Source organism: Pezoporus occidentalis, unplaced genomic scaffold, assembly GCF_034315485.1.
Source record: "Pezoporus occidentalis ecotype Australia unplaced genomic scaffold, CSIRO_AGI_Poc_V1 ctg124, whole genome shotgun sequence".
Taxonomy (NCBI): Eukaryota; Metazoa; Chordata; class Aves; order Psittaciformes; family Psittacidae; genus Pezoporus; species Pezoporus occidentalis.
In genome coordinates, this window is record NW_026913038.1 from 1,928,695 (window position 1) to 1,947,022 (window position 18,328).

Genomic DNA, 18,328 nt, shown 5'->3' on the forward strand with positions numbered 1-18,328 from the left:
GCAACCCCCAGGCAGCCCCATCCCCCATCCTGCCTGCTCTCCTTCCATGGCTGCAGAAAATTCCTGGATTTTACCCCAAGATGCCCCCTCCGAGTGTGAGAACTCCTCCTCGGCCTGCTCCCATAGCAACTGTTCCCTAGCTACCCAGCCGCACTTGCTATTCTCATCCCTGTGCAGCTGCATGCAGCCCCCCCGCGCTGCGCATGAGGCTGCTGCCACCACCGGCAGCCCCACCACCGGCCCTGGTCCCCAAACCCACCCTGCAGCCACCCCAACCCCCTGTGCATGCTCCCTCTCTGGTGACTGTCATGACCCCAACCCTATTCACACAGTGTTCCCTGTGCTTTCAGGGGCTGACCCTTGGCCTGAGACTGCTCTGTGCTGACACAGGGTCCCCCAGGGCACAGTTCCCCCAAAGCAGGGATGCACTGCACCCAGAGGGGAGCAGGACTCTGTCCCCAGCCCCACAGCACACCAGGACAGCCCAGGAGGGGCTGTGCTAAAGGCAGACAGGGGACCATGGCAGACATGAGCACCCCAATAGTACAAGGCCCAAACCACCTGCCAGAAGCCACAAAGGGCCACCCATGCTTGCCCGGGCTCAGCATCAGCCCTTGTCCTGGAGGACAGGAGACCCAGCAGAGCCCATGGCAACAGGAATAGGGGGGCCTGCTTCTCTCCTTCCAGCCACCAACCCTGGCTGGCCCACACAGGCCCCCCTTGACCGACAGCAACAGAAGGCACAGTCAAACTTAGGCTTAAGAAAAGGTTAAAAATTTAAATACTCTCCAACTTTAGTGCAAGGCAAGCAAATGATACCACAGGTCCAAGTCGGTGCTCAGCCCCCCCGGGGGGCCTTGGCTCAGAATGAGCACGAGGCAGCAGCACACACACGTGCACGCACGCATGTGTACATACACAAGAGACAAGTTATTGCTTGGGGCACAGCTGGGACAAGTGTACAAGGAGACAGGACAAGCAGAATAGAGGTGGGCTGAACCCCACACTGCTCCCCAGGGCCCTAGAGGGCTCCAGCCCCTGCACTCTTGCACTTGGACACACACCAAGCCAGCACAGCAGGCATGCTGGTCCTGGCCCTGCTCACTCTTAGGTCACAGCTCAGAGCATGACCCCAGGAAGGGACATTACCTTTACCACAGCTTCACTCCCTGAGAGCAGGGTCCCTTATGTGTCTGCTCCTTTAACACCACGGTGGGCCTGGAGGGTCCCAGCATGCATAGATGGGTGGCCCAGAGCTGGCAGAACCACACTGGGGCTCAGATCAACCCTTTGGCCCCAGCAGCAGATACCTTCCAGCAGGTACCTGCTGTGGCAGTGGCTGCGTCGCACTGTAGCAGTCTGGAGAGGAGACCACGATCAGCTCTCCGGAGCTGGCAGCATGTGTGAGACGAGGCAGGAGGAAGAGGGCTCCGGCTGACAGGGAAGCAAGGATGAGGCAGTGACGCTCTGCTGCCAGGATGCAATGGTAGACGCTTTGGCACAGCAGTTTCCTGTGCCTCGGGGCTGAGCAACGGACTCCGCTGGAGCCAGGGACACCTCAGCACGGCCAGAAAGGTCCAGGAAAGATGCTTTAGACACCTCAAGGCACAGAAGGCCTCTGCCCAGGATTCCCTGGTAACAAAGGTGGCACCATCACTCCCCGCATAGGAGGACATTTGTGCCTGTGACAGCGTGGGGGCACTGCAGACCCCCACCTATAGGTTAAAAACTGGCATATGTAGATTAAAAACTGTGATATGTACAGACCAACATACATAAATATACACCAAATCTGCAGTGCCGCTCCGGCACCATGGAATGTATGAGCAGAGCTGCTCCAGCCTGGCCTCAGCAAAACCCCTCCCTCCCACCCTGGGTCCAGGAGGGCAGTGGCAGCAGCACAATCCTAAGTGGCAGATTCAGAAGCATCCAGGTCTGCCTCTGGGATGAGGGTTTGCCCACGGGCAGAGGCACCTCAGCCTGAGCTGTGTGCTGCTGCCAGCCTTGGAGCATCCAGTCTTCAAATGCAGGTGTACAGAGCTGTAAACGAATCCACCTTGTGGGGCCGCTGCTACCTTGTCCTTCAGGTTGGGCTGTTCTGCTGGGCAGAGGCAGAGGGGTCCCAGGGGCTGAAGAACAAGCTGTGCTCTACAGCCGGGTGGGCTCTTCCTCACTGTCGCTGCAGTTCCCACAACAGTCCTGAAGTCAGAAGGGCAAGGAGAGGGAGGAGGGAAGAGAGGAGCACAGCAAGCAGAGGGTGAGCATGGTCACACAACCCAGCCTACAGCTGCCCTCTGGCGAGGAAGGGGCAGGTCCCCCTGATCTGCTCATGGGAGAGCTACATGGAAGCAAGGAGCTGGAGGGGAGCCCCCATTTGCAGAGGAACAGTCAAGCTGCATGTGGGGGTTCAGCTCCTGGCAGACAGACTGGTGAGCACGCAGCTGACTAGCTCAGAAGCTGGGAGGAAAATGGGCTCCGTGGACTAGAGCACCCAGCAATACAGCTTAGTGCCAGCACAGACGATTGGCCCTGCTCAGGGCTCAGCCAGCCGCAGAAGCAGCTCAAGTCCTTTTTGCTGGAATAGGAGTCTGAGAACAGGGCAATGCCAAAACTTCACGGTTTCTTAACCCTTCTGCGTCTCCCAGACATCCAAAGAGAGGAGTGAAGGAAACTTCAAACTGCCCCCTGGGAGCAGAGCTCCCAGCAGTGGCTATGCAAGGGCAGCTTTGGCTCAAGCTGAGGGCAAGGCCTCCCCCATGAAGGAAAGCAGGGAAGCGGGATTAGTGGCTATGGGGCAGTTAGAACAACAAGCCGCTTGTGCTCTGCTAGGGGAAGGGGATAGGCACTGAAGGACAACACTCCTCTTTCCCAGATCTTGCCATGTCCACGGGCCACCAGGTATTTCCCTGAGCAGAGCAGCCAGGAGAGACTGCTCACCTCTGGAAAGAGAAAACACGTGGCAAATCACAGCCCAACCCCTGCTACAGGCGGCTGCCCATCTTCCAGCAGGTCCTGCCTGCCTCGGAAAGGCTGGGTATCCCAGCCCAGAGCTGGCTCTGGCTAGGGCAGCCCACTGAACAGTGAAGCACAACTCAGAGCTTGGCAGGGATGCAGGAGTCAGCACCAGATGGCTGAGAGTGGGTCCAGAGCCAACCACACTTGAGTCCCACAGCTGCAAGCAGCTGTTGAGAGGCAGCAGCCCAGACTTTGCCAGTCCTAGAAAGAAGGCAAAGGCTGTTCTGGGCAGAGGAGACAGGCAGGCAAGCAAGCCTACAGCAGCTGCAAGATGTTTCCATTCTCCTCATCCCTCGAAAGAGCTGCTCTTTCTGCCTGGCTCACGGTCTGGCAGAACTGCTCTGGAGAGCCCAGATAGCCCATTCCAAAAGCAAGGTCTTCTTCAGGGATGTTTTATGCACATAGGAAGGGAGAAGACTTGCTATTCTAGTGCTTTCAACATCCCTCTGCCTGAGTGACTCCAGCACGTTTAACCAGGACATGCCACTCCAGTTCCCTAGACTGCCCCAGCATGAAGAGTGCACTCCCTGAAGCTCTGCACAGGTGCCTGAGAGCCCTGGGGCCTGGTCACCCACTGACTGCCTGCTGCCCTCGTGCCCACCTCCCTAGCATATCTACTTGGCACAGGCAGGAGCAGGCTCATTGCTGCTAGAGGACTTGCTGAGGAGGAAGCACGGGGATTCTTACCTGTCTGCTGAATAAGCGCTGGAGTAACCCTTTTTTGGGCTGTGGAGAAGGCTGCCCTTTCCAGTCCAGATCTGGAGGCACTGTCCCATCTGTGCTAAAGACATTTAGCTCTTTAAAACACTCCGTCTCGATCATCTGGAAGAGGGCAAAGAGAACTATAGCAATCTGTCACTGAGAGCTCAGTGAGCAGCAAGGCAGACACAAACCCTGCAAGACACTGCACTCTGCCATGGTGGGCACAAGCAGGAGCAAAGATCGGCCCTGCAAACCTACCTCATTCTGCCATGGAATGGGCACGCTTCCTGTGGCAAACTTCTGGTAGAAGTCATTGTCTGTGGGCTCCAGCTCCACCCCTTTCACCGTGGAGAACTGCTCAATGTCCAGAACATCCTTGCAGTAGATGGCCTGAGGCTAAACAGCACAAAGATTGCTCTAATGCCAGGATCCAGCGATGATGCCACCACCACAAAAAACTGTGGCTCATGGTCAAGCCCACACCCCCTCTCCCTGCAGCCCAAAGCTTGCTTGACTGCTGTTCTTGCAGGCTCCAAGAAACAAAAGGAAAGGGGATGTGCCCCATCTCCTCAATTAAACCACACCAGGGCTCTTGCTTCCCAGTGACTGAAGAGGCCAGGATACACAGGCACTTACATCTGGCTTGAAGGGGGGGTCCAGCATGCCTGCCTCCAGCCTATTGAAGTTGAGGTGTTTGAAGAGAGGGTGCTCCTTCACTTCCTTGGCCCCAGCTCCTCGGCACCCCAGGCGCTCCAGAGGATCTTTGCACAGCAGCTGCAACACAAAGGGTATCGGTGCCCTGGATAAAAGATGTTTTGGGCAGCAACAGCCCTGAGTTCAGCTAGGCTCCTGCAGTGTGTCTCTAGGGACAACATGGGCCCACCAGGTAACTGCGAGAGTGACGAACTGAAGCACTCTGGACCCTTCTGTACTGCCTTATCAGAGACAAGGGAATCTGGCTCCACCACACCTCTACAGGGCACAGCCTCCATGTTCTCCGGCTACGTGCAAAGGAGCAAAGGGTCAGGGATACCCACTCATACCATGGTGCAGAGGGAGCGGGCACAGGGCGAGAACTTCTCTGAGTACTCCTCCTGCACTTCCTTCACCAACCGCTCCACCTCCTCCCGCTTGATCTTCTTCTTGCGCTGCTGGAAGGGGGACTGTCCCTCGATCATCTCGTACACCAGGCAGCCCAGAGCCCACCAGTCTGGGCTGAATGTGTAGCGCTCATTCTTCACCACCTCTGGAGCTACAAGGGGTGAGGGACGTGTGAGGGCAGGGGAAGCACGGGTGCAGAGACCACTTTTTGATAACACTAGGGCCACTTACCCATGTAGCCAACTGTCCCCACCCGGCCCTTGATTGTTTGGCCCTCTGGCACATGCACAGCTAGCCCCAGGTCTGAGATACGGATGTGACCTGCACAGAGGAGGGGCCAAGTTAACAGGACAAAGTCAAGGGGCAGTGTTTGAAGCTGCCAAGAACACAGAGAAACTCTGGAACAAGCAGATGAAAAGGACTTGGGTCCAGAGCTTTTCTTGAACCTGCACTCACCGTGGTCATCCAGCAGTATGTTCTCCGGCTTCAGGTCCCTAGGAAGGAAGGGGCTTGATTAGCAAGAAGCCTGCTGTCAAAGCAAAAGACACAAGCAATAGCATCATCTCAAGAAGTCACAGGTAAGCAGCAGAGGGATGCAGTGCCCCTCCCTCAGGCACACAGATAACGTTCCTCTCACCCTCTGCCCCATAGCTAGCCCAGCAAGCTCTCCCCTCCTGGGCACAGAGAGGCAGGCCAGGACAACATTGAGTCCTCCACAAGGAAGCAGTGAGCATGTGGGCAATTCCCTTTTTGCAGGTGTAGGACTCACTATGGGGCAGCCTACACAAGAGAAAAGGAGCAGCAGCTTCTTCTGCTGGTCCTGCCCCAAGGCAAGGCACAGGGTAGGACTAGAAGGGACTTTCCAGCCTGTGTTTAGCCATGCTGTCCCTAAGGGGATCACACAACCTGGTCAGTACAGTCATTACAGCTTGTTCTCCATTCTGCCCATATCAGGGCAGCCTACCCTCCTTTGTTCTAGAGTCAATACTGCCCAGCAGTTAAGCACCCAAGTGCCTGCCCTGAGGCATTCACAAAACGATCACATCCTGTTCTTGGCGATCATTTACCAGCATGAGGAAGCCAAGCTAAGCTCCCCCTCTCCTCCCATGAGATCAGCTTTCTGTTCCTGATCCTTTCTCACTCAGTTCTGTGCTGCTTTCAAGCATGAGCTTATTTTCTTGAGCAGGCAGACCCAGCTGGCCTACTAAGAGCAGCTTCTTGCTTCTGCAGCCCATACAAGGTCTCCCAGCAGGGACCAGGCAGTGCTCACCTGTACACTATCCTCTCCTGGTGCAAGTCCTCGAGGCCACAGCAGATTTCAGCAGCATAAAAAGCTGCCCGGGGCTCCTCGAAGCCAGCCTCTCCCATGTGGTAGATATGGAACTTGAGGTCCCCTCCATTCATGAGGGTCAGCACTAGGCAGAGAGCATCTTTAGTTTCATATGCATAGGCTAAGCTCACCTGCAATTCAGGGCAGAAAGGCTGTTAGAAGACACAGCTGGAAGAGGGAGGTGCCCACACTCTGATGGGCACTTCGTCACACCCAAGCAGCCACTCCTGGGCAGCAGGACTGGGCCTTTGCCAGCAGAGGAAGCAGAGGGGAAACTGTGCAAACCCATCAGTCCCAGCACAGCCCCAGCTTTCCTCAGACAAGGAGGACGCTGTTTCCTTGATGCAGAACTACTCCCCTCCATGGCTAGCAGCACCCAACAGCAACCCTGGGGCAGCATCTGGTGAATCCTCCACAGTGGGAGGTTTCAGGTTGTCCACACCTCAGTGCAGACAGGGAGAGCTCCCTACAGTTCAGGAATAGGCTTCTGCCCCCTTGGGTGTCTGTAGAGATAAATCTCACTGTTTTCTTGTGCCCCAGAAGCTAAAAACGTGCCTGTGAGACCAGACGGGTGTTTGGCCTGACTTTGGTGGCATTTACAGGCAGTAGGAGGTCCTGCCAGACCACAGCCTTGTGAGAGATCTGCAGCCACCAGGATCCTAACCCGAGGGCAGGGTCTGCTTCTGTCTCTCCCCACCAGGTGAGGAGCACAGAGGTGCCAGCCCAGCTGGTTGGAGGAAGCATCAACTACTGCAGCAAAGTGAGAGCAATTCCTATGTACTTACTACAAACCTACTGTTCACTTTTTCCAGGATCTGTTTCTCATTCAGGGCCATGGCCTCTCCCTTCCGCTTTTTGATCCGTTTCTTCTCCAGCTTCTTGCAGGCATACATCTTCCCTGTGGCACGCACTTGGCAGGCACAAACCTGGAGGGAGGACAAGGCTCAGCACCCTTCCACGGCTGTTTCCAGGGTGGGGGTCTACGTTCTGCTCTTAGGAGGAAGCACAGGAAGGCAAAAATGTCCCTGTCCCCACCTCCGTCTGAGGTTAGCAAGAAGCCTGTTGTCAAAGCAAGGACACAGGGAGCAGTGATGTCTCTGGATATCACAGATAAGCAGCAGAGGGCTGTGATGCCCCTGCCACCTGCAGTAACACCATGACTGGTGCCTGGGAGGACAGGCAGCCATTCCAGAAACAGAAGCCTGACAGTGGCAGTTTTTGATGTCCAGCACACAGCAATGCCCAGCACCCTAACCCACCACTCAACCAGCCAGCAGAACCTGCCTCCAGGTGAAGAGAACCTTGTGGCTGCCTGGTACCCCAAAAGTAGAGGAAATGGTGGTCACTCACCTCCCCAAAACCGCCCTTGCCCAGCACACGGTATTGGCGGAAAGTGTTTTTGGTCACTGGCTGCCTGTGAAGTAAAGGAAACTGGAGTGAAATGGGAGCAGGAAGGGAGCAGGAGCTGAAGCCCAAACCACCTCCATGCCCTGACCTGAGAGACTGTAGCTCACCCCAAAACCCCTGCTCAAGCAGACCTTGCTTCCTTGCAAGGCAAGCAAAGATGGGGCTGCTGATGGTGCCAGGGCACTTAAGAAGAGCAAGAGCAGACAAAGGCCAGGCCCTTGGCTCCTGCCAGAACCCAGCACAGGAAGGACCCCCAAGGGACCCCTCAGGCAGCCTATGCAAGGAGGGTGCATGTCTCCCAGGGATGCCGGGAAGCATTACCGTTCCAGCCATTTCCACTGCAGGAAGCGACTGAAGTACAAGCTGTCGAGGTAGTCAGCAAAGGGGGCCACACTCAGGTAGTCGTGGATAAGCCTAGGAGAGAGCAGAGCCAGCAAGTTCCTAAGGGCTGATCACAGCGGTCCAAGCAAAGAGGAGGTGAGCAGCCCTGAGGGCACATTTACTTTGCCACCCCCTCACCCAGCCTCATGCTGAATCACCCACGTAGCCCTCGCCCAGAAAGCCCCCTCCATGCTAACCCTGATGCAAAAGGAAGGTGTGTTGGAGGTACCGCTGTGACAAACAAACACCCTGGGACAGGGCTGGCACTGCTAATTGTGGCCTACCAGCACCAGCCTGGGCTGTGGGACAAAGCAGGATGACAGGACTCTGCAGTTGCCCCTTTGCTCACAGGGCAAATGCACACAAGGCTATAATCAGCTGCTGAAAGCTGCTGGTAACATTCAGCACCAGGTGCTGAGTTCACTTTCAGATTAATATCCAGCACAAAAGGCCACAGGGGATCTGGCCTGGGAGAGCTAACTGCCTTGGAGACCAGTGCCAGGGCTGCCCAGTGGAGTAAAGAGCCTTAGACACAGTGTCTAGACTGGAGACATGCATCAAGGAGAAGCGGATGGGCTCTTCCCCTTTCAGAGCTTGCCAAGAGCAGGCAGGGCCCAGCCCGGAGGCTCTGCATTCAGACAGTGACACTAGTTACCACACACAGAGCTAACGCTCCCCAGAAGACTGCAGCAAATCCATTGCCACAGCCCTGCACTCAATTGGGCAACGTGCTGCAGCTACTGTTCAGGGAGGGGTGGAAGCTGTAAGCCCGGTTTGCCCAACAGCTTCCGCTTCACACCCGGAGCCAGGGCCTCAGCCGCTGCCTCTGCAATAGGAACAGAAGTGACCTTAGATCCCTGCGGCAACAGCCAGCATCACCTAACCACAACAGCCACATCTGCAGCCAGCAGAAGAGGACAGCTGGCACTGGGGCTGTCAGCTCTGCTCTACAGGTGCCTGAGAGATCCTGGCACAAGACAGCATGGCCAGATGCTGAGGCTCATTGAAACAGCACCTTCCCAAGTGGCAACTCAGACCCATGGCAGACTGAGAGGAGTGACAGGTTTCTGCAGCAGCTTGGGGCTCCCAGAGCTCACAGGAGCTCCCTGCACTTGCTTTCCTGTAGCTGTGCTAACCCAAGACTTCCCAGGCTCCAGCCTTAGCACCAGCCCTCGCTCTCCTGGAGGAAAGGACCAAAAGGGATGAGGTGAATTAGCTGCAGCGCCCACCCCATACAATGGTGCAACCTGCAGGTAAGCCCCAGCTCTCCAACTTACTTAGTGGATTCCTTGAAGAGCTCCTTGGAAGGCTCCTGCTCCAGCCTCTCAGAACAGGCATCCACCAGCTGCGACGGAACTTCAGGCACATGGTCCTCACTCTGGGGACAAAGGGATGGAGTCAGACATAGGGAGCGGAGCCCAAGGGTCCTGCCAGGAAGGAGAAGCCCACAGTGGCTTTAGGGCCACTGCCAAAAGCAGCATGGTTGTTTGTGAGGTGGCAGGGTGGCTCTGTACTCTGTCCTCACTGTCCTGCCCAGCATGTTCGCTGTGGCAGTACATGGGTAATGACAGCTGTCAGCTGCTCTACCACTGCAGGCAGCAAACACAACCTCTTACTCACATTTGGCTTCAAGTACTTTTCAATCAGGCGCTGCCCACATTCCTTCCGCTTCTCATCTGGAGCCACTTCGTACCCTGCCTGCACAGAGCAAACAGCGTGAGGAGCAGGTCCAGCCACGAGCCACAGCAACCAGGCAACAGATGCAGAGCAGCAACACCCTCTGCCCAACACTTCCCATGTTTTCCTGGAAAACCAGATCTCCGGCAAGCAGCTCCCTAAGCAAAGGACTAACAACAGCTCATGGGTTTTTCCTCCAGGAAAACCCTACATGCCCAGGAGTACCTGGCAACTGTCAGAGTACTCAAAGCCAACCAGTCCATGCCCAAGGCACCAAGAACATCCCTGCCTCCCTTAGCAAAGCCTGACAAGCTCTGCTCTTACCACGGCATCCAGGAACTTGACGCAGCGCGACAGCTCAGGCCGTGTCTCACAGAACTGCCGAAAGAGCATGTGCCCGATGGGCTGCTTCTCACACAGGCTGTGGTAGTCCCGCTCTGCAAACATGGAGAAGACCACTCACTGCCAGCCCCCAGAGGAGCAGCCACAGCACACTGCCCAGCCCCAGGCAGCAGTGGAGGGGCTTGTGATCCATCAGCCCAAGGCTCCCAGGAGAGTGATGGGGACAAGAGCTTTTATGTTCCTATATGAATATCTTCTTCCCCAGATGTTTGACCTCCTGCTCTGTACAGCCTGGCCTAGCTTGAGACCTAGCAAGAGACCTTTTGTGTCTCCTGTTTGTGTCTCCTGGAGACTCTCTTCTCAATCCTTTCTACACATAAATCAACTGACTACTCCAGAGACACAACTTTCCTTGGAACACACCAAACTTATTTCGAGGCAGATCTTCCAGGCCAAGAGTTGCTCTGATGACTCTTGCAAACCACTTGTATTCCCAAAGGCCCTGCTGGAAGCAGCAGCATGAAAATGGGAGGCATCATTTCCACAGATGTCCTGTTAATGCTGCACACAGCAATCGGACCACCCCACTTCATGGGACAGCCACGTGGTTGTACATCAACTTCTATTGCCCTCTTAAGCTCAGCTTCCCTGCTAATTCCTCCTACCCCTCTCTGAAGTCTGGCAGCCCAGGCACAAACCCTTTTGACTATCAAAAGCACTTCCACTTCTCCACATTTTTCCCCTCCCCTTCCACTCATAAGGCGTCTGATCGTGTGCCAGAACAGATTTCTGTAACAGCCTCCGCCACCAAGGGCTGCCTGGGGTGCAGATGTGCAGCCATCCATCAGGGCAGGGACCTGTCAGCACTCTCTGGCGCTGGGCACCGCCGGCCTTCCCGAGCCGGTGCAGCAGTTTATCCCGAGGAAGCTGCAGCTTCCTGAGGGTGCTGGAGAGCACAGAGCTGTGGTGGGGGAGGAGGCCGCCTCGCCAGCTCCGCAGCACTGGCCTGTTTCCTTGTGTCCGCAGGGGAAGGAGTTCCCTTCAGCTGGGGAGGACAAGAGTTTGCTGCCAGAGAGATCAGAAGCTTTTGGGTGCCCCGGCTCAAACAAGGTTGTTCCCTGTGGTCAGGGCACACAAAGCTTAATTCTGCAGTGGGCAACCAGCCCACCATGTCCACAGTCCTGCCAAGCCTTGCAATAGGAAAGAAATTTCCCTCACAGCCTGCTAGAAAGGGAAATAAAGCCACTCCATCCAAAGAGTGACCCAAGCACGAAGAACAGGGTCATCTCTCCCACAGGGAAATTAATTGAGGTGGCTGCAACCTAGGCCAGAAGCATTTCTCATGTGCCTTCCCAAGGGGAAGTGGATACATGGGTGAGGACAGCCAGCAGCTGGGAGAGATTTGCCTCCCAAAGCTTCACAAGGTCACCGTCTTGGACAGTAGGACAGCAGGGACAGACAGACAACTGGCACCCACCACTGGCAAGTGGGCAGCACAATGAAGTCCAGTGCTGTAAAATGTCATGACACCCACGGGAATGGTGGCTGCAGGCAGAAGATGGACATCAGCTGAGGAAAGCTCTGCTGCTGGCACACAAATCAAAGAAGCAGGCAGGTATTTGGATGGCCAAGATAGGAGCAGCAAGGAGAGCCCAGGTCAGAGCCGTGTTCATTCAGTGCTGACAACTTGCTCCAGAGGCAGTCTGCAGCAAAACCAAGGTGAGAGTCTCCATCTGACTACACCTGGCTGTGTACCATCACCCAAGAGGTGATGCACAGCACGCACTGGGCTGTTGTGGGCTTGCGGGTTACAGTATGAATGTCCCACTCTCCAGCTGGCAGCTGAATCTGGAGTGACAAACAAGCTCTCCCCAGGAAGCAGAACATTCCCACCCTCTGTGCCCCAAAATGATGGCACATGATCTCAGGACCAAGCCTGCTGCACAAACAACATTAAAACCATGAAGAGTACAAAGTGCAGTATTAAAATGACAGGCCAAGCCCTGCCCACCTCTACAATTCTCATCCATACTGCACAGCAAGAACCCATTTTTGTCTGAGAAAAGCTGCTGCATTAGTGTTAGAAGTCAAGGACTGTGGAGCAGGGCTGAATCCCAGCCTGGAAATCCAGAGGACATCAGCAGGACCTGTGTTATTTATGCAAAGGCACCCCAGGGTGCCACTGCAGAACTGCAACACCCAGCAGGTCTGTTTGCACAGAGAAGGTGGTGTATCTCTAGTGAAGCTCATCACAGACTACAAGGTGTGTTTGTACATCAACAGGCACTACCCAGCGAGCATTGTGCAGCTGTGATGTACCCACCCACCACTTCTTCCCTACACCCTCAGCTCCAAGTGATCGTGGCTGGGATTTGGCCAACATCTCTGACCCTCACAGGACTCGACTTTCGGGTGCATGACACCCCATATATGGTCACCCACTGGCACCACTCCAGCCAGCCCCTGTGTCTCACCAAGGGTTTGTCGAAGGTCCTCACAGAGGCTGATGTGGGGGAACTGCAGCATCTGGCGCCATTTCTTACTCTTCCCTTTCCTGTTTCCGCCACCACCTGCAGGACACACAGAATTGGTACCATGAGTTACGAAGCAAGGATGACCAGCTGCAGCCTAGCCTTGCCAGCAGCTGAGTGAGGAGACACCCTGTCTGTTTACACAAACAAGCCCAGGCAAGGAAAACAAGACTGAAGTGGTCATAGCAGCCTCCTGGCTGGTGGAACAAAGTGTTAGAGCCTCTGACTGCCAAAGGAAGCAGATGGACCAACCACTCTGGCTGCTGAACAAAGTCCCAACCAAGAACATGAAAACTTTTCACCTGGACCTTTCAGTGGCTTGTATTTGTGATGGGAGAATCACAGCAGGGCCAGCAGCTCCGAAAGCCACAGGTCACTCTATGCCCGCATAATAGTTCTTGGCTTGCAGGCCTGTCCTCAGGACCTCTGCATAACTGATCATCTCTTGAGGCCAAGCCTTGCTTGGTGTGAAGCTCTTCCTGCTGTAGTAAAGATGTTCATGCCACCTACTCATTCCAGGCTGATTGCTTACTCCAGGGAGAGGCTCTAAGAGGGAGGACATGAAGCTGGGAGACAGGAATTCCTGCTCTAATCCTGGCTCCACAACTTACTGCATCGCCTGGGGCTCATCACTTCAGTTTCCCACCTGTGAAGTGGGGACACTCCCACCTTTCTACAGAGATAAGCCAGCCTCAGAAAAGGGAGATCAAGAGCCTGATATTATTCTAACTTCAGTTGCTGGGGTAAATGCCCAGTGCTGTAGGACAGGGTGGGAAAGCTTCTAGATAGACCAAAAAGATAGACCAAAAAATTTACATCATAGCAAGCACTAGGTACTGAAATAGGATTGCTGGGATCAGCCAATCTCCAGGGACTGCTTTCCCCCTGCCCGGTGCCAACACACACACACACAATCTCCTACCTCCCTTTGGAAATATGTTAAATCACCCTGCTTGAAAGAGTTAGGCCAAAGGCCTTCTGAAATCGGGGGGGGGGGGACACGACATCATTTATCAGCTCTTAGGAAACACTTTCATAACATTTTCCTCCACTGCGGATGCAATTCAGCCCCAGATAATAGACACAGTCCATGGGCACCCCAGCTCCCTGCACTGCAGGAGGCCTTGGCTGGACAGGCAGGTGGGATGGGGCCATCACACACAAGGTGTCCTTGTGCAGGCCCAACCTCAGGTCTGAGCCCCTGGCACGCTGTGGGTCACTGTGCTACATCTGCCCCACACCAGCAGCTGGGCTGCATGATTGTACAAACTCAGGAAGGAAGTGACTCAAGGGTAAACAGGGGTGGAAGGAACCAGCAGCACAGACACCTTGTCAGCCACAGTTTGCAGCAATGAAACGGAGGGGGACAACTAACGGAGGGCACAGGAGGAGAAGCCATCCTCACCCTGAGAGTCCTCAAGGAAAGGCAGAGCTCCTGTGGGATGTGGAGTGGCAGCTTGCATTTCCTTGAGTTGTTTGCTTTGAAAGGAGGCTCCAGCACCCTTCTGGCATGGTCCCTCCCAGCACCACAGCAAACAGCCCAGAAGGGAACTTGGCTCCTGCACACCAACCTCCCAGCACCTGCGATCTAGGGATGGGGCAAGGGGTGGGCTGCCTCCACCAAGAGCTCACCACAAGGGAGCTTCAGGGATTAGTGACATCTCAAAGCTGGCCTGTTGTCCCTCTGCAGGAGGCAAGCAGGCAAGGGGGACAATGGGGAAAGGATCCTTCACCTTCCCTAGGCAAAACCTTCCTAGAAGTGCTTGAACGAAACACAGACCATAGTCATCCTATGGCAGCAACCGAAGACAGCTTTCAGTATCCCTCAGCATGTCCAGAGTGATCTCAGCCCCACACTCCCACACCAGACCAGAAGGCTCCCAAGAAAGCTGAAAGCACCTAGTGGTGCCAGACCTGGCCAGCAAAGCAGCTCTGTCCAGTCCCACAGGCTGCCAGAGCTCACCCCAGTGAGCTGTGAGAGCCACCATGGAGAGGCACCACAATCACCTGCAGCTCTTGCAGGCCAGGAACCAGCCAGTGTGAGTGTGCCAATGGATCATATCTGCCTGCAAGCAAGCTGCCCAACTCCTGCCATGGGAGAGGCACTGGGAAGAGATGCAGCAGCCGTCCTATACCTCACTCTGCAGCAGTGACCAAACTCTACTCTGCTGATGGAACAAGAGGAGCCAGTCTCCTGGTCACTCACTCCATGTGAAGCAGGGTCTTACGTCTGGAATTCACAAATGCTGCTGTTTGGTTTTGAACCAAACCTTGCCATTATGAGCCATAATGTCATGGTCACTGAGCCTGGAGTACCTACAACTAAGCCTGATTTTCAAGCAGCTCAGAAATGTTTCTGCCCATGTAAATTTAATTTCGTTGTTCTTTGCTCCCACAAATCTAATCTCCAAAGCCCTCTAACTGGATTTCAGCAGGCCCCTCAGGCTCCAGAATGACTTGGTCTGGCCAGCTGCACACCAAGGGCCAGGAGGGACTGTGTTTCCTGGCCACTTTATGTGATCTAATGAACTCCCCGACACCTGGCTGCATCAGATGTTCTCTGCAAAGGACCAGACTCTTGTGTGACCCAGTGCTCTCTTTAAGCTATCCTGAGGGTTCTCTGCACAGCTCCTCAGATGCTCACAGCAGCCCCGCTGATGGCAGGGGGCACCCCACACCCGTGCCCTGGAATGCAGCCGGGACCCCTGAATCAGCAGGAGGGCTGTGAACCCAAAGCTCGTGGTGCTGAACAGACCAGGGGCCGGGGCTGGTGTGAGGGTGGCGGTGGGGTGGGGCTCCCCACCGCAGTTTCGGGATCGGCCCTTGTGTGGGAAGCGGCACTCACCAGCCTGAAATCAACTTTCCTCTCCTAAGGCACCAAAACTGCGTTTCCCCTCTGCCAAGGGGCAGGAGCAGCCTCGGGAAGAGAGAATGCAGGAAGCCGCCAGGACGGAGGGGCCCAGCGGGGCTGCAGCGCGGCCTCCCCAGGGGGAGGTCAGCACCCCTGGAGGAAACGCGGCTTGGGGCGCGGGGCCACCGCCGGCTGTCCGGAGCAGCGCCCAGCGCCGGGGCCCGTTCACAACCGAGAGCTTTAAGGCGGCCCGTGCCCGACCCGCGCCGTTACCTCCCCGCTTCCAGGAGCGCCGGGGGCAGCCAAGGCCGCGACCCCTGGCAGGGCCCGCCCGGGGCTTAGTCCCGGGACTAGACGCGGCCGGAGCCTGCAGCTCGCCCGCCGCACACCGGGCAGCAGACGCCGCTCTAACAACCACACCGCTGGGCTCACGGCTCAGGCCAGCGGCCGGCATCTTCCGGGCGCCGCGCTCGCTCCGCGCACGGACTGCTCTGGGCCTGCTGCCCGCCCCGCGGCCCCACTGCCAAGTCCGGGCACCGGCGTCAGCCCGGTACAGCCGCTCACCTTCGCGGGCCTTCAGGAGGACGGTGTTGGCGACGATGTTCTCCAGCTCCATGGGCCCGGGGGCGCCACCGCCTCCCGCCCGGCTCCGCGCCGCTCCCGTCCGCTCGGCCCGCGCCCCACCGCCGCTCCCCCCGACACCGCCGCTGCCGCGCCACGCCCCGCCCACCACCGCCCGGCCAGCCAATGCCTGACCACGCTCCTCCCGCGCCGCGCTCCCATTGGTCCATCCCCCCAGGAAGCCCGGCCCCCTCGGCCTAGCCGCTGCCCTCCTGTTGGCTTCGGGGCGGGCGAAGGTCTGAGAGGGCGGGGCGGGGAGAGAGAAGCGCGCGTCATTAGGAAACCATTGGCGAGGCTCTGCCGGGAAGAGGGAGCGGGTGCTGATTGGTGAGGGACGTGTCACTCAGCCACCGCTCTGGGAACGGATTGGATAAGGAGCAACAGAGGAAGAGACCCTCCTCCTTCTGCATCTGATTGGGTGTGGAGCTGCCACTCTGCTGCAGCGTGGGCCGTGATAGGGGCGTTCCGTAAGGGGGTGGGGCCGAGCGGGGCTTTGTACGGGAGCCCTGGGCTCGGTTCTCCTTAGTCGGCGGTGCCGCGCTGGGGTTGGGGTTGTTGCGGTGCGAGGTGTCTCGTGTCCCGCGTCCCGCGGTGCTGCTCACGGCGGTTCGGTGGCCCGCCTTCCCTTCTTTGTGGCCTGGCCCTGTGCTTGCGATGGCCTTAATAATAAAGTCTTCGAGCACCCGTGTCTCTGGTGTTGGCCGGTCCCTGTGCCATGGTGACACGAGCTGTGGTCTCCCCTTTTTCACCGCTGCTGTGGAGGTTTGGGGGTTCCCCGTCCCCGGGTGCCGCTGGCTGATACCAGTGGCTGCTTATGTGCTGTCCTGGTAATTGAGCTCCTGGCTGAGTGCAGCTGGTCCCACAGGCTTCCTCTGTCCAATGATTTCCTCTAAGAGCCCTTTTTTCACTGTACTTCCATTGCCAGCAGCTTTATCCTATCTGAAAATGAGCTGTAGCATGAGAACCTCTTCCCCAGCTGCTCCCCGGCAAGTAGGTCATTGATTTCTCTGCAGAGCTCAATGATGTACTCAACTTAATGACCTGTCGGCCCTGCAGGTGACCTCCCACGCTCCCTGCTCCTCCTCTGTGTAAAGCCACTCATCAATCCGCTTACCCGTTAGCAAGTTGTGCCTGTCCTGCTTTCTGCTCCTTCTGGCTCTCAGGAGCAGATGCCACCTCTGCCTTCCCATGGCTCCCATCACTGGCTCCAGCCCATGGGTGACGCCTCCTTCCTACCTTGTGTGTGGCTGGTGGCAGTGGGGCTGTCCCGGGTGTGAAGTTTGTGGTACCCAGGGCACAGAGGAGCACATGGTGACAGGCAAGTCCCTTCACCAGCCTCTGTCAATGGCAACCTGCTGGTGGGCCTCTGAGCACCGCTCAGACAGGCTGTGCTGGTGATCAGGAGGGAGAAGATCATGTCCTCAGGCTGTAGTGAGGCTGATAATAACACAAGTTACTCCAAGCACTCATTGACCCTGCAGTCAGTGCTGCCTGTGGTTCACCATGCGCTTCAGCATCCAATGGAGATCAAGTGTTGCATCTTCTGTTTATAAAAACGCAGCAATAAGGAGGAGGATGCTTTGCCCTGGCATACCTTGGAGGTGATCTCCTGTGTCACTCTGCCATGAGAGATGAGCTCACACCGTGAGCTTTCTTTTTTCAGAGCTGCTTTCCTTTTAAAGGTGGCACACACTTATTTTGAGCTTCAAATGTGATGAATTTGTTCCCATGCATTTGCACACTTAACCCTTAGGTTGCTACTTTCCGCTTCCTCCCAGCTGGTGTTTTGCAGCACCATGGCAAGAGTTGTTGGCCACGGAATGCTGCTGAAGCAGCATGAGTGTCCAGAGGGGTCCTGGTGTCCCCATAAGAGCTGGTGGCAGCCCAGATGGTGGAACTGGCACTCTGCTTTTTAGCTGTGCAGAGGGGACCTTGCTGGAGAGGGCTTAAATCAGGGGAGTAAGTAAAAATAATCTTGAGAAACTGAAGAACCAGCTGAAAATGCAGGATGCAATTCCAGGCAGAGGTAGTCCCTCGGGCAAAGTGGGGGACCAGGTGCTCCCAGACTGTGTCCAGCCCATGGGATTTGATGTGTTAGAGATCAGCCTGAAGCTCCCTTTGGTGGCTCTTATGTCACCCTGTTGCCAGAACAAGCTGAATGTGTCAGTGACTCCTTGCCCAAGTAGAGGGGTCCCTGGGTGCCCTCAGTCCAGCTGGTCCCTGTCTCTTCCTGCCCTCCAGCATCCTGGAGCTGTGTATCCACGCCCAGAAGGACGAACTTGTGCCTGCTCCCTGTGTCAGCCCCAGTAGTGCTGTGCAAGGATGAGGTCAGGGTGCAGGAGCCAGACACTCCCCAGGGTGCTGCCCATG

At 56.3% G+C, this 18,328-nt stretch overlaps 1 protein-coding gene across 4 annotated transcripts; it reads right to left on the reverse strand.

The window, feature by feature from the left end:
- Window positions 1-1,451: 1,451 nt before the first annotated feature.
- GRK6 (G protein-coupled receptor kinase 6) lies at window positions 1,452-16,050 on the reverse strand. 4 transcript variants are annotated; one of them, XM_062607619.1, is made up of 16 exons: window positions 15,902-16,050; window positions 12,430-12,525; window positions 9,938-10,050; window positions 9,557-9,634; window positions 9,214-9,314; window positions 7,877-7,969; window positions 7,499-7,562; window positions 6,945-7,074; window positions 6,089-6,233; window positions 5,275-5,312; window positions 5,050-5,139; window positions 4,761-4,969; window positions 4,354-4,491; window positions 3,976-4,113; window positions 3,703-3,837; window positions 1,452-2,199 (listed from the first exon to the last, which is right to left on the reverse strand). In XM_062607619.1, exons 1-16 carry the CDS (start codon window positions 15,951-15,953, stop codon window positions 2,149-2,151), a joined length of 1,671 nt encoding a protein of 556 aa, XP_062463603.1. In that variant the 5' UTR covers window positions 15,954-16,050; the 3' UTR covers window positions 1,452-2,148. The 4 variants fall into 4 exon arrangements, with proteins under 4 accessions (XP_062463603.1, XP_062463601.1, XP_062463602.1 ...); XM_062607617.1 differs by having other exon boundaries at window positions 6,089-6,279; window positions 6,934-7,074; window positions 15,902-16,049; XM_062607618.1 differs by having other exon boundaries at window positions 1,452-2,939; window positions 6,089-6,279; window positions 6,934-7,074; window positions 15,902-16,049.
- Between the last annotated feature and the right edge of the window lie 2,278 nt (window positions 16,051-18,328).